The sequence below is a fragment of the Aulostomus chinensis genome, chromosome 14 (assembly GCF_037954235.1).
Source record: "Aulostomus chinensis isolate RoL2024-O1b breed Wild chromosome 14, RoL_Achi_v1.0, whole genome shotgun sequence".
In the NCBI taxonomy this organism is placed as follows: domain Eukaryota; kingdom Metazoa; phylum Chordata; class Actinopteri; order Syngnathiformes; family Aulostomidae; genus Aulostomus; species Aulostomus chinensis.
In genome coordinates this window covers 24390474-24413481 of record NC_141333.1, presented here as the reverse complement: position 1 = coordinate 24413481, position 23008 = coordinate 24390474, and the positions used below count along the sequence as shown (strand labels likewise).

At 42.0% G+C, this 23008-nt stretch overlaps 2 protein-coding genes across 8 annotated transcripts in view; one reads left to right on the top strand and one right to left on the bottom strand.

The window, feature by feature from the left end:
• The window catches only part of gabra5 (gamma-aminobutyric acid type A receptor subunit alpha5), a 28473-nt gene continuing 5465 nt past the window's right edge, over positions 1–23008 (bottom strand). For 2 of the 6 annotated variants that reach the window (XM_086224900.1, XM_086224899.1), the window contains exons 3-11: positions 22864–22948; positions 22607–22731; positions 20463–20530; positions 19311–19531; positions 15526–15608; positions 9110–9253; positions 5979–6131; positions 5011–5222; positions 1–3677 (exon numbers count right to left, since the gene is read on the bottom strand). In XM_086224900.1, coding sequence (XP_086081026.1) covers positions 3387–3677; positions 5011–5222; positions 5979–6131; positions 9110–9253; positions 15526–15608; positions 19311–19531; positions 20463–20530; positions 22607–22731; positions 22864–22946 — 1380 coding nt within the window. In that variant the 5' untranslated portion in view covers positions 22947–22948 and the 3' untranslated portion in view covers positions 1–3386. Of the gene's footprint in view, positions 3678–5010; positions 5223–5978; positions 6132–9109; positions 9254–15525; positions 15609–19310; positions 19532–20462; positions 22545–22606; positions 22732–22863; positions 22949–23008 lie in introns of those variants that run through there. The other 4 variants (XM_086224901.1, XM_086224905.1, XM_086224902.1 and 1 more) reach the window with 4 other exon arrangements.
• The window catches only part of gabrb3 (gamma-aminobutyric acid type A receptor subunit beta3), a 43621-nt gene continuing 28276 nt past the window's right edge, over positions 7664–23008 (top strand). For both annotated transcript variants that reach the window (XM_086224896.1, XM_086224895.1), the window contains exon 1: positions 7664–8083. In XM_086224896.1, coding sequence (XP_086081022.1) covers positions 7914–8083 — 170 coding nt within the window. In that variant the 5' untranslated portion in view covers positions 7664–7913. The remainder of the gene's footprint in view (positions 8084–23008) is intronic.

Here is a 23008-nt window from a genome sequence, read left to right as displayed (position 1 = left end):
TTCAGTCAGTGAAGCTTTATTGGGAGTCAGGTAATACACAACAGTTAGAGAAAAATAAAACGAAATAAACGTTAATATGACAGGGGAGCACTGTGCAGTGCCGCACAAAGAAAAACAAAAACTGTTGCTAAAAAAAAGAGCTATCTAACCATAACTTACCTGAATAATTACATGAAAACATCAAAAATATGAAGGTCTAATGATCACATATTAGCATCGACAGAAATGAATTCTATGCACATTATTTATTGCTCTAGATATTTCCATTTACAGAACAGCCTGCACATAGTAACACGAGTGGTGAGCTTGATAAGTAGATAAAAATGAACTAAACAAGTCGTGACAGGCCACACATCAATAAATTGTGTTCACAATGGAATTTTTCATTTTTAAGTTCACTTTTATTTTGAAATAACTGTCGGTGAGAACTGCCAATGTACCGGAAGTGCCGAGTGTGCAGCCTTTTAGCAATGGGTGTTGTGTAAAAAAAAAACTTGACTTTACGTGACCTAAAAAAATCAGTTCAGTTCGTCCCATTCCCTGTACAGTAAGGTTCACCTTGAGAGGCCCCATGTCATATTTGGATTTGTATCCCGACTGTGAGGCTGCAGCCAGACAACAATGGCATAAAGACCCCAGAAAAAACCTACTTCATACAAAGACTTAAAGAAGCGGTTGGGGGAAACCGAGGTCCTGCCTTACAGGTTATTGCCTTACAGAACAACTTTTTTTTTTTTTTTTTTTTTTTTTTACAGTTTAAAACAAACAACCATCGTTATGAAAAATCGACTTCACCCTTCCTCTAGACCAGGGGTGTCGAACATCTCACTGACAGGGTCAGACTCAGTGGGCTGAAGGCAAACACTAAACGGTTGCCAGTTCTCTTGATTATACACCATTTAAGCTTTTACAGACTTGAATGACATTCATCAACTCATGCTTCAGTGACAGAAAGATCTATTTATGTAAGATGCATGAGGTCATTGTTAATGTGCAGGCGTTAGGGAAGCTGTATATGTAAAATGCTTTTTTGTTTGTTTGTTGAAACACCTCACACAAAAGAAAACAGATGGACATGAAATTACAGTTTTTAAAATGCAAATTACTTTTGCATTTTATTTTTTTTTAGTTTCACTTTCTTTTTTTCTTCTTCTTTTTTTACACTTGATGGGCCAATTTTGCCCGCGGGACCCACTTTGGACAGCCCTGTTCTGGACGTTCCCTCAACATCTGAACGCTTGTGTGTCTGTGACTACAGGTGGAATCAGGACACGCCAGAACACAAGAAAAAAGAACATTTAATGTACATCATCGAAAGAAGAACTGCTTGGTTAGTCGACTTAATTGATAAGTTTAAAGGATTTTAGTTGGGGATAACTTGGTACACAGGTCCAGGCTTGCTCTTTAACTGGTATTTGGCTAAGCTAAGCTAAGCTAATGGTCCCCTGGCTGTAGTTTCTTATCTAGCACACAGACACCCGAGTGGGACTCAACCTCACATCTAGGACTCCTTGACACATGACATTTCAACATGTTCATTCATTCATGTTTGGTTTTCCAGTATATAGCAGTGTCAGGTTGGGCTGATGGTTGATCCATCATCGGAACATGGCGATGTAAAAGCTGTCCGTATTTGAGGAATCGTGTCCCCTCAGAGTTGCCATGGAAAAAAAAGAAGAAGCTGCCATTGCGTTACCTTAACATCTCATGTCCCGTGAATTAATTTCTCGTTAAACCCGCTTGGTTGGGTGGACCCCAAACGCGCGGTTGCATCAGCAGCTGTTTCTTTGCTGTAGGTCGTTGTTGGTGAATTTCTCAATTTGTTAATTAACTATTAATTTAGCTTTTGTCGTTCCAGCAGTTCAAGGAACAAAAATCAAAACTCAAATTCCATCCTCGCGTCACAAAAAGAGAAAAAACGCGTCTCGAGTGGCAATTACACATGCAGTCTCTTCTAGCTTTCATCGTTAGGTTAAGGCAAGATGAGCTTTACGAGGACAACAAAGCTTCAGCTGTGTAGTTTTACGAGCATATCCCAAATGTGACAACACAACCCCATCTGATCCAATGAGAACACACACGAGACCACAGGCTGTGTGAAGCAGGATGTAAGGCACCACCCCTGGGTGAAATACCAAGATTTTAGGGAGTCACCTTCTCATCTACATGCATTTGGGCAATATAACAATCAGATTTCCCAAAATGTTCCCAACTATTCCTTCAGGATATATGACAAATGCATAAAAGGCATTCCTTTTATGTTAAATGTTACCATCAAATCTTGGTCATTGTGGCTTTTGTCGTTTTGAAAATCTGCTTGAGTGAGAGTCACAACCACAGTTCTTCTAAATAACGCTAAAAAGTGATCTACTCAGAACATCCAAAAATATTATAAATATTTGCAAGTTATCGTCAAAGCTCATAGAACAACATTCTTATCTAACAAAATTAAAAAGCATCATATATTCTATCAAAACTGCTGAAGCTAAAGCTGCTCTGCTCACTTCCATCTAATGAAGCACTAAACTACAGAAATGCCGCGTTGCTGTCTATGCAAAACACAAAAGCTAGCATTATTTAGTGGTGCTCTATATACACATTCTTAAACTACAGCCGCACATACAACACTGCCACTATCACTTAAGCTGGAAATCCATCTCGATTTAACCTTTTAACCTTGTCAAAAGAAAGATATTAAAATTGAAAGTGGCTGTTAAAAATTTAAAAGCTGAGGGGAAAAAAACAACATTTTTTAAAAATCTAAAACAATGAAAGGGTAAAAAAAAAAAAAAAAAGCCAGCCAATCATGAAAATTGTACAGTTTGCTCCTGAAAAAGTAATTTAAGGGTAGAGTATTTCAGTGCATTCATAATGAGTGGTTACACTCTGAAGGCAACACATTTAGCATGGCTATTCATCTGCTTTTAATAAGGAAGCAACAGTCCATGTGCCTGAGCCCAGCCTCCCTCCTCTGGACCTCCAGCCCATGTTCACACGGCTTTGAGTAATAACAGTAGTAACAATAACAGTGTTTTGCATAGCATTTGGCCTTGAAGTACGTCTGCACCGACAGCAGGCTCAAGGAGGAAATAGAAATGCCAAATGCTAACATTTGAAAACATCACCCTTTTGAAAGAAACTAACTAGTGAGTTTTCAAATTTGATAAAATTGCCTTATTAAGAAAAGTCATATCTTCTATATGATACAAACTCAAGGCAAATATGGCAACATTTTCCTGCAGCGGCACACATGCAATGAAATTGATTTACCTAAAAAAACAACAACAACAACAAAAAAAAACATTCTATGATACAAGGATTAAGTGCTTGGCATCATTTTTATTTGCATTCCAGTTATCGCATCTGACCGAAGCATCTAGCAGAGCTTAGACAGCCCCTTTGATGACTGGCACCCTGTTCAGATACGTGGCCCAGTACACCAGGTTAAAGGTCCCAAACAGCACCGGGAACACTATCCTGGACATCTTGTCGATCTTACTCACGCTGTTGTAAGTCTTTTTGGGGTCCGGGGCCTTTGTTTCAGAGGGCTTGAGCTGAACTGCTGTGCTGTTTGAGATGGTGGCGATGGAGGTGTCCTTGGTAATGTTGGTGGTGTAATTCACACCAGCAGAGCAGGTGTTGTTTGGCTTTTTAGAGAGAGCCAAAGGGTCTTTCTTCTGAAGGGGGAAAAAAAAAATCGTTGTGAGTGTACTTATAAGTGCCACCTCAAAAACACATCTGTCAGATGTAAGAAAAATAAGTAGAAACACGAAAAAGTGGTACATGGAGCATTGGGTATTGGAGAGAGCCCATACAGCAGTATGATATGATATGGACCGCAGTATTCTGCACAGTCAGACTAAAGTGCACTGCTGCATGCTGTTGCTGAACATGCTAAATGTAGCTGTCATAACATTGCTTTCAGAAATAAAGCGCATGTAGGTTCTCGTGTTACAGGACAGTTCCCCGCTGAAATATAGCTGCCGTAACATTCATCGTGTTAAGACGGAGTTTTACTAGGGTCTACATCGCTAGGGGCTGTAACGCCGAAGCTGCATCGTGAAATTTTACTGTGCATTGCTGTTTTGATTTAATTGCACAGCCCTAGTGATTAAGGGCAATGAAGAGCTGCACCGGGCCATGATGTTGGTTGAGTAACTTATCAATGGGATTATTATGGCATGGAATTTTCCACACTTCTTCCCTTCTATGTGAGTGAAAAAAGAATTTCCACTCGGCCAGAAACTCACTGTGGCTTCGTAATCACATGATAAGTAACAGGGCGATCGACCAATTAAAAAAACACCTAAATGTTTTTTTTCTAATGCAGTACAGAACATTTTTTGTCATCACCTCATGTGCATTAATCACATATATTGTGTTTGTCCATAAAAAAGACTTTAAATATTACAATTTAAAGCAGATTTTGTTCAATGTGAACAGCTACATTTTCTCCAGAGGTAAATCTTTTCATTTCCACTAGATGAGGTACAGCTACAGCGAACTGCTGCTTTTCTTCCTTTTTTTTTAAAGCTACTATTTTTTCCTATAACTACTAATTGATTTTTGTCCATTTTTTGTCAGTAGATATGCAGTATTTGCTCACATTATCAACTGTAAATGGCCATGTTACTGCGTATCATTAGTGCTCTGAGTTCTAACTCACAACGTATTACCAGCATATTAAGACTCATTTTGCCACATGAGGGTTATTAATGCTTCAAACACGCCCATTCACATTTAGTTAATTGTACCGAGTGAGCACAGCAATATCCACATTGGTGCTTTGTATTTCTTTATTATTTCATTCTGAGTCAAATCCAATTGAGAGTTGTGATTTTCTAGCCTCAAATTTTAAGCTTGACTATCAAACCGAGTCAAGTCACAGCCCCCAAATAAACAGTTAAACTTCTTCTGAAGTTCTGCAGGGACAAAGAGTTTCGTCCCCGCATCCCCAGCCATCTGCCAGCTTTGGGACCTTGAAATGTGTGAGGTCACGCAGACACAAACCTTAGGTTGTTGGGCCTCCAGTGCCTTCTTTCCATCCCAGGCCCAGCTCCTCTTAGTGAAGTAGTTCACTGTGGCAAATTCAATGAGGGCGGAGAAGACAAATGCATAGCACACCGCAATGAACCAGTCCATAGCAGTAGCGTACGCCACTTTAGGAAGCGAGTTTCGAGCGCTGATGCTGAGCGTGGTCATGGTCAGTACTGTGGTCACACCTGGTGATGGGAAAGAGCGGGTCACTATAAGTAACCGCAATTAAAACCTGTTACACAAGCTTTAGCACAACTGATGGTAATCCAACCAAAGGACCATTGTTGAGGGGACGGGGGATCAAGCGGTGGACTGAGAGACCCAGACTAATCGGAGCTGGGGGGACCCTTCAGCCTCCTACCTCGTTGATGCTGATTCACTAACTAATATGAACTAACACCATAGCAATCCTGACTCCCACCAAAATCATATTCACCATTCACATTAACTTACTTTTCACCGAAACCTGCAAAGAAGTGTTTCATCAGAAAACTGAGGGGTGAACTCTTTGTAGATGCTGGCCAGTGAATGAATTCATCTGGGTGTGAATCGCTACCTTGCATACATTCTGCTCATAACCAGACGGGCGCTGTTTTAATAGTCACTTCAAAATGTTATATATTTGCATGAATTGGAGTATAGTATTGACACACAGTATCTAATGCATGGAAATGTGTGTGGAAAAATGGTGGATCCCAAAGCAATCTCTCCATGGTCAAGGAACAGCTGTAAAACCTTCAGGGACCACCAGGGGGCAACCAGCCAGCGCTTGTAAAAGCCACATTCATCTTTTTTTCAATGATATTTTTCAGTTTACATTGAAAAAAAAATGTTATCAGTTATTCAACAGGAATATTCCTGCAATATTCATATGTTCCGGTACTAATATAGTATAAATATCCAAAGTATCATGGCAGCCTTATGGGTGCCTTCAAACTCACCAAAGACCGTCCGTGCTGGCACGGACTCACGGTTTAGCCAAAAGGAAACCTGGGACAGGATTACAGTCATGAAGCAAGGCATGTAGGTCTGGATGACGAAGTAACCGATCTTTCTCTTCAGGTAGAAATGAGCCATCATCACAGTGTATTGACCTGTGCAGTAGCAACAGTAAAAACACGTTTTTAGTTTTCTGAAGATTGAAAGCTCATGCATTTTGAGAAAATATAAAATAGCACTAACGGAAAAAGGGACCAAGTGTATGGTTTGACCTACGATCATGGGTCAGTCAGCAGTATATCAGCTCAGCTTGCATGGTGCACAAGTTGCAACGGGTAGTCAGTTAAATGAATCACTTTGTCTTGAACCTGGAGTGAGGAATCAATCTACAAATGCTAAACAGGGTGCCTCAGATCTCTGGTATTAAATGGCTGCTCTGACCATGCAAGGGTCAAAACATAATCACTATTGTCTTCAGCTGAACTCTAAATTTGATGGGAAGCCAGTGTAATGTCACTGTTGTTGATACATGAGAGCAAAATCTATAATCTTCTCAATCTCAGCTGTGGACATAATGGACCTCCTCAGCTGGCAGAGACAGGAAAGAACAAAACAATTCAAATGCTGCTCAAGACTCAAAGCCTGGCCTGTGAGGCCGTGCTCATTACAGAGGGGAGGTCCAACACAATCATCCCGCATCACCGCGAAATCTTCCAGCCAGCTCCTACTGGGACACGGATTAAAAAAGAACTTCTGGTTCGTCTTAACCTAGCAGTAGATTATCCAGACTTGAGACAATTCAGTGGACCAGACAGCTCCAAAACATTTTGAGGATTAAACAAAACATGTAACTGAATATTGTTCACGCATCAAAACTCAGAAATATCTTCAAAATTTTCATTTTTCACACAAGAGGAATGAAATGCAACACCAGTGGGCCGATGAAAGAACCATGGGTAACCAAATTTTGGTACAACGTGGTACACTGGGGACCAGTATGAATCGGATCAATCAATGTGAACCTGTCTTTGGTGGTTGGGAAAACATTTATTAATGGAAAACGATGAAACCATGTTGATAGTCTGTTTCCACATAGCCCTCTTGGTGGATTTGTGCACTGTATGGGTGCTTTCAAGTGTTTGTATTCTTGTTTTTATTCTTTTGAGCTCTTTTTGTTGTCCTGATATGTTTGGGAAGAGCTCTGCACTGAGACCATTTGTTTTTACATCATGTGGTTTGGACCTGTTCTCATATTTCCTATCATTTCTTTGGTGGTGATGTTTCATTTCCCCCATATTTGAGAACATAACTGTGATTAAGTGCAGAGCAAAAAACTTTATGACCTCCAATCCCGGCTGCTCTGCAAAATTTTGGAAAAATAGGTTGGTGGGGAAATCATCATATCCTGTTAACCAACTGAAGATTGCATTGGAAGGATTTTCTTTTCTCTCAAAAATCCTGTCGAGCCACGGCGTCTGATAAACTATTGAAAATCCACAGATGACTGCTGCTTTCTCCTGGCAAAATCGGATTTTTCTGTCTCACTAATCCCTTGTCACAATCTGCATCCTGTGTCTCTCTCTCCTTCTCTCTCTCTCTCTCTCTCTCTCCCTCTCCCTCTCACACTCTCTCTCTTTCTATGTGTGTGAGTGTGTGTCTCTGTGTGACAGACAGGCCATCCCATTCTATCAGGCCAGGCCACACTAGATTGGGGACATACATCCTCGTCTGAGCTAGAACACTCCAACAGACCTGGATCAGCGGTGATTACAAGCAGGTGCACACATGACTGAGGCAGAGGGGGGTTGAGGGACTGGAGGAAAAGTTTGGAAAGTCTCTGTGCTATGCAGCGACAAGCACCATGTCCTTAACGAGAGGGGCACTTGTGTTGCCTCGGCTCCAAGGACTACTCGCCAGCAGCCCTGCTCGGTGGTGGCATGACTGGGCCATCCTCCCTCAGATCTGACTGCCTGCTGGGCTCGGACGTGGATGGAAAAGCTCAAGGCATGAAAATGCGGTTTTGGTGGATTCTACTGTTTGGTTTTTGTCGCGTCTGTGGGGAACTGCCATTCATAGCGGAGAACAACGCGGCTATGTTGGTCAACTGGTAAGTACAGGTCGAGAGTTGGCGTTTGTCGAGTTGAATCATCCGCTGCTTTGATCTGACAGCGCTGACTTGTATCATACTGTTTTGTAATTTACTGCATGACACAATTACAAGGTTTGCCTGTCATCCTAGTTCATATCGTCACTTGGCTTAACCTGTGAGGTCAAAGGTCACTTTAGCCCTGTATGAGCACTGTGCTGAGCTATTCTGGGCTGGTTAAGGAGGGTTTGTAACTCAGATTAGCAATGCTAATTAAGGCCACGCAGGCTCTGTGTGCCTTAAACTGGTCTGAGCAGAGAGCGGGGAGGGCTGGGGAGAGGTGTGCGCACAAGAGCAATTCCAGTTGGCAGAGGCGTCCCCTGTCATTTCCTGCATAATTATTGGTGAGTGTTTGGTTCTCCCGCATTATCCAGAGTAAACACCTTCTTTCCCCGGCACATACGGTATAAACTACTTTACAGATATAGAAGGGCCTCCCCACTATTAAACTCACTACTGACAAGGAGCAGAAATGTATTATCATACTTCTTTACATAACGGAATTAAGCAGATGCCGATCGACCCCCCCCCACGTGTTGCCGCCGCCACCGCAGCCAATCCCTGAGTTGTGACGTCACTCAGTAAAAGCACAACTGATGGGCCTGCGTACGGATTAACCCTACAGTGGCTCAGACCACGGATAAGTGATTTCTTTTGCCCCCTCCCCTCTCTCTCTACTCCCGGTAGCTCCAGAGACAGCTGGCTATGTGTGGGAGGCGTTCTCAAATCCTTGTGATTCATTCATTGTCTCTATCCAGCTTGATTTGAAAACATTTTCTTCTCACAACATCTTTGGATGGCACACACTGTAATAACACAGAGCTGAATAATGGGGTTGGGGCTGGAGCTTAATACCCCTGCCTCTGCCTGACGCGACTGTAAGAGAGGAAATAATGGAGTAACAAAGGAAAATGAAGGCACGGAAGTTGGTGACTTCAAGCTAAAACGATCACTGAGGAGAGATCATGTGTCGTCACTTCTCTCTACCTCGACTGGTGTAGATGTCTTCTGTCCCGGCCGTCTGACCAATCAGATGATACTGATTGAGCCGTGAGCCTTCCTCTGCAACCACTACTGACTTGGCTGCTCCCTGTGTCCACGTGTAGACCACCTCTGAGACAGGATACGCATCTAAGCAAACAGGAAGTGTGAGGAAATCAAGTCACCATACGCACTCTTAGCAATACAATGTTTTGAAATCAAGCGTTTTAACATTTTGTTCAGAGGGTGGGTTCAGACGCACGCACGCACACACGCACACACACACACACACACACACACACACACACACACACACACAGCGGCATTAATTGTGGCGCTGGTGGTTTGATTCTTGGCTCCACTGATCGACATGTGGAAGTGCACCATAAATGACTCCGGGGGAAAAAGTTAATTCACCTCAGAAAAAATGAACTTAAATGGAATGGAACTGAGGAAATATGGGACTCTGAGAAAAGGGGTAGTGCTCCATCAGCACGGTCACAAGGAGCTGCTTTTACTTTCCCTCTAATAAATTTTGATAAATTGCATGTTCGTTGAATGCTCTTACACAACAGTTATATTTTATGCATGTTCAGGTGCAGGTACTCTATACTCTCTTTGAACTTTGACTGCAATAAAAATCCTTACACGGATTCCCAGTTAAGCTGCTTGTAGTTCACTTATTTGGCCATTCTATTGCCCTCATAAAACCCAACATGGCACATTATTCTTCTGAATTTATTTTTTTTCCCTTGGAGGGCCGAAAGTGAAACTAAATGGTGGGCTATGGGCGAAAAGCAAACACATTTGTGTTGTAAAAATGCCTTTTGTCTGTGTGCACCTCCGTCTCCGCCTCTTAATTGTTCTCTCTCTTCACACTTTGCACTTCTTACATCAAATTGACGTCCTGCGGAGAGCGTCTCTCTGCTGCCTGAACAAATTAGGAAAAATATAGTTCAACAAGGGGGAAGCTTAGCTTAGAGGTAGCGTGGCCGTCTAGTAACTGAAGGGTCACTGGTTCGATCCTCACTTCCCCTGGTGACCATGTCCAAGTATCCTTGAGCAAGACACTGAACCCCTAATTGCTCCTGATGGCCCTGCGAGGGGCTGGTGACCCGTCCAGGGCGAACCCTGCCTCTCACCCAGTGTCAGCTGGGATGGGCTCCAGCCCCCCTGCCACCCTCACAACAGATAAGCGATATAGAAAATGGATGGATGGATAATTCAACATTGTGGCTCTTTTGTCCTTGTGTTTTTTAGCATGAGTGGTCCTGATGATGAGTAGCTATAGCAACAGGAGGCTTCTGCGCAATTCATGACAGGTTTTGGTTGCTGCAGGGGATTGGAAACTAAAAATAATGCCCACCTTATCCTTTAAGAACTGTTTCTGTTGCTGTTTTCAGGGTCTTGACACTGGTGACATCCAAAATACCTCCATCACACTTTAAAAAAAAAATACACCAGTTCGACATTGCGAGTTGTTAACATGCTGTTAATCTATTCCTCCGCTTCCACTAGCTGACAAACGAGGCATGGCTGTGATACAACACTTGAACCTTCACCCATTTTGCTTCATTACGCCAAGATTAACTCTGCGCCACAGTTAAGAGTGTTTGAGTGTATCGCAAAACGTAGATGTTGCGATTGGTATGATGTCATGTTTGAATGCAGACAGATTTCATCAAAATATTCCGCTGTAGATCTGCAAGCAAAACAAGCAAACCCTGCAAAATACAAAACACCCCCCTCAAATTGTAGATGTACTAAATCTGTGTGTGTGTGTGTGTGTGTGTGTGTGTGTCAATCGCGCAGCACTGCACAGTCCAATCTAACAGCGCTGCATTAATCCTGCAACTGTGGTGTTAGAAGACTTCACAGCAATTTAGATTGACCCCAGTCAGCCAGTGTGTGGATTACCGTCACTCCGCATTGTCTCTAACGAGCCTTTGTATATCTGCATCAGCAGATAGCTCACTACATTGTTCATCAACCTCTTTTACTCTCAGGCTGTGTGGGGGGAAAAAATGCAGGGTATAAAAAAAAATCATAATAATGTTTTATTTTTAAACAGCTAATTTACAATTAACCTCCTTTACACTCATAATTACTTGGCCCACAATCAAGCAAAGCGGCAAGTTCAACAGTCGGACCGTCAGCGGGTCCACTCACAGCTAGTGCTGCTCCCTCGTTTCAGCCATCTATCCATAGTTAGGCAAGTTAGGCAAAATACTGCCTGCCAAAAGGGCACTTTTTACCGGTGGAGGAGGAAAGGGACATAGGCCTGTTGGATGTGCATCCCCAGAAGCCCTGGCCACAGCCTTACGCTGCCTCTGACCGGCTCGTATTTGGCGCCTGTAGGCTTACTAGTGAAGTTTGGGAATCCTGGTTCTGAGTCTGACCAGTTAATATGACAGTAAATTAATTACTTTATTCACAGAGGTCAAAAGCATTGCAACGAGCCCATTTTTGAGATACTAATGATTTTTACACACCAGTCTGGTTACAGACGTTCTACTATCTATGTGGAAGAAGTAACAGAAACAGAACGTTTTGAGGGAGCTTTGTGAAATCTGATGATTGACTAAAGTGATGCCACTCAAGGGTTGGTGTCAGCTTCTTGGAGTTAATGAAATCAGTGAAAGCACTGGGAGAGTACATGCCTCTGCCAATGCGAGCCAAACCCAACATGAAAACAGCAGTGATGAGCGGGTCTTTGCAACCCAGCACCAGGTCACTGTGTATGGATGTTCCACAGTCTAAGAGGAACCTGATAATGTTTGGACTGTGCATGAAGTAGCAGAGTAATGCGTTTACTGTGGTACAAATCCTTTTCTGCATCCTCAAGGCGCCACCGTAACACTGTTAAATGAAAAGTCTCAGTTTTCACAGCAGCCCATTACAGAGTTCTAAAGGTGTTTCTGACTACATTTGAGATGGAGCTGGTCGACCCATGGAGAGGAGCGCACCAAAGTGTCAACCACATGCCTCTTCCTTGGCCTGTACTGCCCTCCTCCAGCGAGTTTGGTAAACTGGCCTCAGAAGTTTTGGATAAAACACCAGGTTTTGATAAGATGAATTATGGAATAAAAAAAGACAATAAGTCTGATTCTCCTGACAGTTTTTTTTTTTTTTTTTTTTTTAAACTGAGAGGATTTTCAAACTGGACTCTCTCCGGGTTAATTGCTTCCACCGATGTGGTCACCGGTGTGGGTTTTGTCTGCCTTCCTGAATCAGCAGGATAAATCAAAATGTTGAAGACAGGTTTTGATGAAATGTGGTTGGATGATAGAATTTAGTTTGAGGAAAAATCCATTCAACTTTTGGAATTCATTCCTGAACCAGTTCAGGCTCTGATGATGTCATTTGCTCTTGGTATGGGTCTGAACTCTGGTTTCTTGGACCGGCACATTATAGGCTACTCCAACCTCAAGTAGTCTCATTAAGTTGATAAAGATATGCAACTTTTATTGTCTAGCAGTTTTCTATGGGATCAACTCTGAGCAGATAGAGTGAGGTGGTTTTCTGATGTCTCTCAAGAGTCTTACAAAGACATCCCTGAGTTAACAGAGACAGCTGTGATGTCTGGGACATTAGAGGGGAATTGCTAACATAAAGATCCTTAAATATCCTCCCGAAATGAAGTGAATGCGATCCTCAAAAATGGGTTGAAGTTATAGAGTAATATCCTTGCAAAAAAAATTTGGTTTCACTAAGCTTGGATTTTAAAGGTAATGATGAAAGGATCAAATGGGACGGATATGAGCCTTTGTGTAGGAACTCTGCTTTACAAGGCAAAATGATTGTAGCTTTGGCAGATGTTCCTGCACTGCGCCCTTTGGGTGATTTCTCCCGGTCCCTCGCACGTTATTCCAGAACGTATCTAAGCTGCTTTGTCTCATACTCCTGTGCACCTTTTCTGTCCATCATTAAGTGCCAAGAAACATAGTGGCTGAGTACAATGTAGAAAAAAATTGCAGGACAAGACCCACTAATAATGGCTCTCTGTTTGCCTGTCGGGTCATTTACAGGTGCACAAGGCTCCAGCTGAAATATCCATTTAGCTTTGGATATGCAAGCTAAGTTTGTTTTTTGTTTTTTTGCTATGAATGAGTAACCTGCAGAAGGGCAGCATCAAAATTAGCATATGACTGTGCTGTGGCCCAAAGATAATTAAGCCACGGAAAAGCTTAACCATAGACTACAGAGGACCTTAAAAACGCACAGGCCTTTGTAAACGACTCAGCAGAAAACACATTGGTATGTATTATAATGTCTGTTGGCCAAGAAGTAAAAAAAAAAAACAGTTTGAAATGAAGTATTAGGTCACCAACAGTGCCATTCTTCTGTGTCTTTCCTGATTAATCGTGCGAATGATTGCGTTCTCTATAGCACTGCTAGCTTAAATTAGTTTAGCCTAGCAAGCTAGTTTAGCAGCTTGACGCAAATGACGCAGAACGCAAATGACCATGATGGTGAATAAGACAGAGAGAGCAGAACAGCTTCTTAACGGGGATGTTCATGGAGATTAAAACAATATTAGCATTGAAACAAAGCACAGACGGGTGACTGATGAGACAGTAAAAGGAAAGTAACTCCTTATCGAAGTTGGAAAAACTTCAAATCTAAAGAACTACTGTTGAAAAAGAAACACAAAACAACTGCACCAAAGTTATCCATCTTCTAAACTCTTGTTTTTTGTTTTTTTTTACACGATTAAACAGAGGCAATAAAGGACGTCTACAGTATATCTTACTGTTACAGTTTGGATTTCTGCTGTTAGAAGCATTAGAATGAGGCTGATAGTAGAGTTTAGTCCATTAGAGGTGATTAACACAACAGCAAAAGACAGGTCCACTGTAGCTTTGAAAGCCTTGAGCTCGTGGGCGAGTGCTGTCCATTCGGTCAAAGGATTAGCTAGGGTTAATGGAGTCAGAGAAAACAGGACGCAAGGCATCGCTGCAACTTTTACAGCTTATACAGTAAACTCACATGGGCTGCATTTTTTTTTTTTTTTTTTTTTTTACTATAACAGCAGTTTAAAAAAAAAAAAAAGCTTTTATGGTCAACAAAGTTCCCCATAAGTTGGCACCCTCTAAATATTGTTGACGTTGTGCACTCATGCACAACTCTTCAGACGCCTTTAAATGAAACGAGGCAGCCTGCGTTCTTCTCCAAAGCCATGTTCCTCTTGCAATAAGGGTACGTCAATAACGGCTCGCGAATGCTTAGTTGGATGTGAGGAGGCTGACTAGCATCAGCGCACAATTAACGGTTTATTTGTATTAATTAATTTGTTTCTCCGTTCGTCTTTGCTGTGACCTGTAAAGTTAACATGACCACCTTTGGGAAATGACTCTCAACCATTACTTAACTGTTCACTAATGGTTAACTAAGCATTAATTAACCATTATTAATGCACCCTTACTGTCATGCTTATTTAACCCCAATATGATGGATACGATTTCACTTATATTAGTATTTATTTGTTTGTTTTTTTAATGGGTGATTAACATGGGAATCCATGAATAGCTACAGCTGTATTGAAATAAACTGATGTAACTAGAATTGCCAACAGACCTCTGTATTTAACCTGCCATGTAATTATTTCAAGCAGGTTTTGTTTTTCTGTGCTGGCAGACAGCAGAGATCTTGGCACCAGCTACACCAATCCAATGTAGTCTTGGTTAGTTGTTCTGACTGAGGCGACCAAAGCAGGTGGAGGAGTGGCTAAATGTCATGACTCCAGGCGTGCGGCTCTCCTGCGGAGCCCAGAGAGTGAGCTCCATACGTCAGTTGCAGGGAAGACCTTAAATGCTAATCTTCTGCTTACGTGACAGGAGCTCCCCTGATATTTTTGAACCAGTGGAGCTGTGGGATGTAGCTAGCTTAGACGTCACTAGAAACTGTGCTGATCTGTGCATGTGTAAGTTGTAGAATTGGAGTTTTAAAGGTCACCTTGGTGGCTAGAGTCGGTTTGATGGGTGTGTGTATGCCCCTGGCTGATTCTGCCATGTGTGTTTCTGTTTTCAAATATTTCCCATTAAATGTAGCGCAGGCAGTGAGGGATGCAGGAGCGCAGACCTGACATGTTGATTAATGGCTTAATCAGGAGCAGTGTGTCATTGTCTACATGGCTATCTCCTGCTCTGACACAACACTAGCTCTGCCCCGGAGGGACACGGGCTGTCAAACGCACCCAGGTACATCCATCTATGCGTCCCCTGAACGGATAAAGCAGCAGACGCCACAGAAAACCACATGCTGACTTTCTGACGAGTGACCTTGTCGTGTTATAAAAAGGTTTGCAAACCCTTTCAGTGCTTGGTTGTCGCTCAAGTCTCCATCACAAACATGAAACATTTACCTTTTCCTGCATTATTTAACGCTGCCATGTGAATTCGCTGAGTGGTGTGTTTACTCACAGCTTCCAAATTTAAGAGGGCATGCGTGTGCGTCCATTGGGAAGTCTTCAAGTTGCATGGGGCATTCTGCTGATATGGTCAGCCTGAAAGAGTCAGGAGACAAATGTGAGAGACCTTCTTGTCACTGTGATCATGATTTTCACATACATCCATGATTGTCATTTTCTTTTTTGGCTTGCGCTTTTGAATCCAACCATGAAACAACTGCATCCATACACATCTTCATTAGATAGTTGGAAGTTAAGGGTTAGGTTTGCCACCATGGCAAAATAAAGTAAAACTCTTGTGGGACCATAAAGGTGGAAAAATGAACTGAAATAAGGAATTAAAGTTAAAAAAAAAAAAAAGCATTTGCATGACGTATGGAGACAGCCTGCCACCTGCCTGTGGCATGACAGGAACACGCTTCGTTTCATTGGAGACAAAACAGAGTTAAAAACTACTGTGTTGCTCTGCCGAGCAAACACAGTAAAAGTACCTTCAGGCTCAGGCCGTGATGAAAGAAACAACCTTCCTTTAGCTGGTGCAGTGCATTGGCACAAGGCACCTAGGCAGGCAGGCCACACAGCCTTGGCCAAGCCTGCCATCTTCTGGCCAGATGTGTGACTGCCAACACCACTGAAGTCTGACACTCCTTAAAACACCGGACCACAGGAGTACAAGACACTTCTACGCTGCAGTTGTGCAGATGGGATTATTTAGCTTTATGGTCCTCTACTTTAAGCGAACAGTTCTGAAACCATTGTTGCGAAGAATGAATCGCACTGCTGTGATTCATACAAGTTTAAACACAACGTTGAGGACTCCATGTCAAGAGGTATTTCCATGTGAAGAACAGCACAGCAACGAAGACATTTTCAGTATTTTACTTGGTGAACACGTCGACAGCAGTTTAGTACAGACCCAGAAGACACTCGTTTAATGGCAAACACTGAATTTCTAACAAGGGAAGAAGAAATCGGAACTAAACATTTTTATCATTGATTAAGCTGCCGTGAAATGTACAATAAATGAAGTATCTAAAATCCATAAACTATCAAGGCTGCGTATGGAACTTTTATGGCACAGACATAATTACTTAATTTCCACCATGTATCAAAGATGCCTTGCTCGCTACCGAATTTCAATCCCTGAGGAATTTCCAAGTTGCAGACACACTTTAATGTTGTGAAACAGCTTTTTAAGGGGGGAAAAATGCCATTCTGCTCAAACAAAAAGACTAAAGAGCTGAAACTGAAAAATGAAGTTGAAACCCATGATGGAAAATAAGGTTTCATGCGACCCAAATGACAGGGATGAAAATAAAAGTCGGGGACTCCACAAAACTGTACATTATCTGTGACCATGCTGTTGTTTTTGCTGAACAAGCTTCCATTTCAGCTCAAGTGATCCAGTATGTCACCAAAATTATCATAAAATGTTGAAACAGATTTTTTTGTATCGTTTTTTTTTCCCTTCCTTCCTATGAATCACGCCAAGACCCCTCAGACGTGTTCTTTCAGCAACATGTTGCCAAGCTTCATGATCATTTTTAAGTAATTTTACATAAAGACTTTCCATGTAGGACTATTGTAATAGAGTTGTTTTGTTTTTTTTTACTTACTTTTACTTATTACTGTATTGCTTCTTTTTCTAAAGTAAAAGATCTAAAATACTTCAATAAATGACACCCAATATTGACTGGCACACCACTTTTAAAAGGGAACTTTCTGCATAAGTATTTGGTTTTTTTTCTAGTTTGTGTTTTGCTCATGCACACTTGAAAATACAATGCATGACGTGTGTTTGTAAAGGACCATGTTTATATCTTGGGATTACTCCTTTACTTCAAAAACACGTGTGCAGCAACAAGTAGGTGGAAATCCAGTTCAGAGCCAGACAAGAGGATAGATTCCCTTCTCTCCTCTGTGCCAGATTAGGAAGACGAGACCCGCACAGACCAGCTGGCTGCTAATTAGCTTAGCACACTGAATGGTAGTGGATGGGAAGTGTTAGCATACCCCTGCCAAATGTCATGAAATACATTTTTCTCCAATATGGTCTTTGCCTTTATAAATGAAACTAGAGTTGTGCGTAACATTCATTATGAAATCATAATTTAAAATGATAACATATTGTCATTTTGGTCAGGGGAAGTAGCTTCAGCTGTGTGTTTGATTCTAAAAATGTCAATGCTGGCAATGATTGGTTGTTTTCAACCTTTATTTAGTAAGGGGAGATTCCCAACAGCACCAGAAGCTGCTCAGTAAAACCGCAGTCTCATTGACTAGTAAATGAGCAGCTCCACCACAGCAGTCACGGTGGAGAGCCTTGCTCAAAGGCGCCATGAGCGGGGGCAATGAGAGCAAAAAAGGCACCAAAAAAAAGTGAGGGACTAAACAGTTACCACATGTCTTCTACTCTTTTGCTCCCTTCACATCAACACATTCTCTGTTCAAAACATGAATTAAAAAATAAATGCAATGTCAACTCATTTCATTTCTTTACTTTATGTTTTTATTCCATTTCAGAATGTTTGGAACTGTTTTTTAAGGATGAGTGGTTTCGAGCAATGGCCAAACACTGAGGAATTACGTGATCTTGATTACTTTGCATTATTCCAGCTTTCTAACCACATTCAGAAGATAAAAAGGGACCTCAGCGTCACTGGTAACTTGTGAAATCAAACTAGCGACTTCATGAATCATAATGACCAATAAGGACGCTGTAGACTGAAACCAAAGAAAAAAGCGTAGATGCCTTGTTTTTTCGCACAGGTGAGGAAGAATTGCTCACTACTGCAAATTACTGTGACAGTATGTGACATATACGGCACTGCAGTGTGTGTCCTGCTGGGATTACAACTCTGTGTGTCCACTGTGAGATATTTTCATGGTACGGTAGCTGGGGCACCGAGAACTGCCCGTGTAGGAGAGTAATGCATGCATAAAATGTCTCTCTAATACGCTCCTCCCCAGAGTACCGAGGCATTAACAGGCCATTGTGAAGCCATTCCAATGGTTCATAGCCAGAGAAAATATACTGCAGATTTGTATCAATTTTACACTCAGTGGATCAATAGACATTTTTGACAAGCAGCTACATCCATTTCCTCTAACCTCCTTTGTTAGTGTTTACTGTCCTGATAAGATGGCAGCAGCACTGAAAGGGAAGGAGAGTCAGGATGTAAATTGGACGTTTGTGGGCTTATCATCTCCTGTATGCATTGTATGTCAAGGCAAGTCCTACTAGATGCAACTTTAATCCACTTATGGGCCATTTTAAGCACGTATAATGAATGGGTTGCTAAAAATAAACGGTTTTAGGTCATCTTTAAGTGATAGAAATGCGGGTAAGATGTGCTTAACACAGCTCATATGAGAACCTGCTGCTCCATCGCTCAAACATTCGCTACTCTCGGGGAACCTGCTGTTTTTCTGTCAAAGCGAAGGTTTCTGATACAACATAGGTAATGGAGGGGAGCGCAGCGCGAGGAGGGCAGGTGAGACACACAAACCCTTCATTTACTCAACTCGAACATCCGGTTCCTGCTGGGTCAAACACTTCCTCTGACCTTCAGTCTACAGTAGGAGAACAACATGAGTTTAGATGATGCGTGAATGCACCACGGAGGCGTGTGTGGGGGCGGAGAGGTCTTAAAAAACATGACTAAAGAAGTATTACAGGCATCTTTCCAGCTCTAATGGGATTACACAACATTTACAAACCACATCAGGCAGCTTTTGATTTCAATGTAAACAAATACTTATGGGAATCCAAAGCAGGATGAAGGGTGACCGTGTTACCTCATGGTGTAGAGAAGAGTCCCGTCGTCTTTCAGCCGCAGCAGCTTGTTGGGAGTAGTCATATTATGAGCTATGGATTTCTTCCCGTTGAGGAAAAAAGTGTCTGGAGTCCAGATGTTACTCGCCAGGAGATTATTCAGGGGAAGCATCTGCATGGGGCCTTTAAAACAAAGTCTCTCATCTTTCCAGCTTTGCCGAAAGAACACGTCGATGGTGTATTCCTGCAGAGAGCAAGCAGACAGCACCGAGGAATGGTGGGGAATCCCAGAGTAACTCGCCGCTGCCAACAATATTATCACAATCAGGATTCTGCGGCCCCCAGAAAGGCTTCCTCTTCCTCACATCACCAAAACCGCAGAGGATCATTGGATTTCTTTTTTTTGCTGATATCCAAATCAATTTTTTTTGACAATAATAATATGTCAGTAGTACGCACAAATAAAAACAACCTTAAAATGATATTAATATTTTCTGCATACTGAAAAAAAGACAGGTAAGAAGATTAGGAAATTAAAGAGTTAACTCTTTTTTGTTATTTTCAGAAGTCCATAAATGGTACATTCACCCCACTGTTTCCTCGCCATCTGTAGACGACGTTCATAAAAAGACCAACATCTGCTGATGCTGCTGAGATGCCTGCATCATCACGCATCTCGAATTTATTTGCAACACAAACTTCCGAAAAATATGGAAATCCATTTATAACATCAGTTTTAATAAACATGTCTATATTTGGCACCCGTGTGTCAGTACTGTATCACAAGAGGAAGTGGCACGATGTGTATTTATATTTGGTACGAACCCTGGGTTTTTGGTTTGAGTCCTAGTTATATACAGAACGGAAACGAACATAAAGCAAACTTAAAACATGTTTAATTTGTTATGATGAAACAACAAGAACATGTAGTATGCATGTGTATATAATACATGTATGTAATATATTCATGTGTATTCTAGACCGACACAAGAAAACTAACCGGTACATTTGCAGGGAAATACACAGTTCTGACCTGTATCCTTCAGTGAGACTGTAGGACTTTTAAACATTTACTGATTATAGACAATGCAATGATGAAAAAGATTTTAACAAATTATTTCATGCGATGTGTGACGCCTTCAGTATGAATCCACACCATCTAGGCGACTTCTTACCATTTCGGTGTCGGACACAGGACCAAAGCTGGTGACGAAGATGTTGGTTTTGATCTCTGTCACCTTTTCTGTGAAGACACAGAGTGAACCCCAAACCCTCTCAGATTCTTCAGTAGGAACGCTATTATTGAGCAAAACTTTGAATGGAAGATACTCACAGACGTGACATCCAGGACTTACGGATTATGGAATGACAGTGAAATCTCCATGTGAATGTCTGTGGTTTTCAAAGTCAGATTCAGATGCTTCAGGACACAGTGGAAGCAGCATCAGGCAGCTCACCACTTAGCAGCGTGGGAGAGGATTGTGCTCAAGTTGACACATTTTTTAAGTTTAATTATAAATATAAACAGACTGCCTTCTCGTTCACTCTCCCAGCAATGTCAGAGAAGGCTGGGTGCATCAACTACTACAAACCAAGCAACTCATATTCGCTTCAACACTTCGAATCAAACTCAAACATTTTGTATTAAAGCCTCTATACGTAGGAATTCAAAATAAATCATCCAGGGATGAAAAGACGAAACACATCAGCGGTCCTTGCATTCTTTGTTCCCATCACTGTTGGGCTGCATCACTTGCATATTAATAATTTTTAAGGCACTTGTGTGTTTCTATTTTTTCCAGGGTGTCTCCAGGGGTTCTAAGTTTGGAAACTCCCCGTGTACAAAAAACCCCCTGGTAATTCTAATAATTTCCAGTAAGTCAACATATGGAGGCCGCCACAGAGAAAAGACATATATGTTCTCACTTTAGTGAAAATGCCCGTGGCCACAAGCTGTAACTTGTTCTTACAAGTTACAGCTTGTGGCCACAAGATAATGAGCTAACTTGTTAGCAGACTTTGTCTTTTTTTATATATATCGTTATATGGTGTGGCCGCAAACTAATCAAATGGAAGGAACAACTTGTGGCTGGTGGACGGAAAATACTCGGTTTTGAGGGACTATGTTATATGTCAGGGCTGCAAATGACTTAAGAAGTAGGAAAAAGTTACAAAAAACTCATGACAAAAAATAAATCTCCTTAGCGGGACTAATAGAATAGGGTCTTGTCTCGGTTTACTAGCTCACCGGTGCTTTGCAGTAGCTACAGACCCTCGCACAGCTGGAGCCTCTGCTCTTTCAGTGACCTGCTGTAACGTCATGAGGGCACATTTGTTGGTTGTTGTTAGCGATGAGTCTTTGTGTCACTGTCGGTCTATTTGACATTCGCTGGGAAACTCCTTAACAGCCTTAAACCCTGACGCTGTCCCAGCAGCTCAACACACTCGGGACACAGACACCTACTTAATTAAAGAAAATAGAGTTCATAATCCATCATTTTATCATCATATTGATCCATAAAAATCACTGTCTTGTTTTAGTATCAAAATAATAAAATTACAAAGCAACAAAGGGATAGTTTCATACTTGATTACTACTGAAAAGTTGGTGGAAATGATGTTTTTCTCAAGGTCGTGCTAACATGCTTGGTGGGTTATCATCTGTTTAGTAGCACGCGGCAGTGAATCCGACTGAAAAGAGCTCTGAACAGCTGATTGTGTCGCTTTGTAAAAGAACCCTCAGGGTTAAAACCACCTGCACATGTAGTACATGAATCTACAGTTTATGTGTGGCTGTATTCACGATAAGGTTGTCAAAAGTATCGATACCTCGATATTATTCAATACTAAAAATCAGTATTCAAGTAAGATACTCATTTGCAAAAGTATTGATACCAACGGCGCCGTCTTCGCCTGCAGTTGACGCACAGCCTCACTCAGCACCGGTGAAACATGGTGAGTGCTGCTGCTGGACCTTCGTGACCAATTTTGGTCGAAAATGTCAAAAGCAAAAGCGCTGTATGGAAGTATTTTACACACGAGGCAAACAGTCAGGGGGAAGTCATAGATATCAACAGGCCTGTTTGCAAGCTCTGCTTCAAGGCAGTGGCAACAAAGTCAAGTAGCACTAGAAACTTGACGAAAACGCCTGAGAGAGAGAGAGAGACACACACACACACACACACACACACACACACACACACACACACACACACACACACACACACACACACACACACACACACACACACACACACACACACCTAACTCACGACCAAACCGTCTGAGCTGTTGAAGTTCATATTCTCAGTGGGCATACCTCCCAGTCCAGGGCGGAGTCTGTTGTCATAACCGTCCAGCAGCCCGTCCAGGATGCGCGTGAATATGGTAATGTTGTCATTTAACTCCGCCTCTTTGGGAGTGCCGGTGACCTCCTGGGTGAGGCTGGACACAAGAGCATATTCAAATATTTGAAACAGAAAAGAAACCCAAAACAAAATTATCCACCTCCTTATGATAGCAAGACATTAAAACCATAACAGAGGCAGCTCACACTGTGTGAGTTCAGTTCCTTACCTCAGACGGCAGGTGATGCTCACAAGCAAGACACAGAGCCACAAACGTCTCATTGCAAAGCTGCAGCACATTCCATCGCCCATTCCTGCAACGACACACGGGCAACACGGTCTTCTTCAGCCTGCACTTCTTCACTTTTACAATT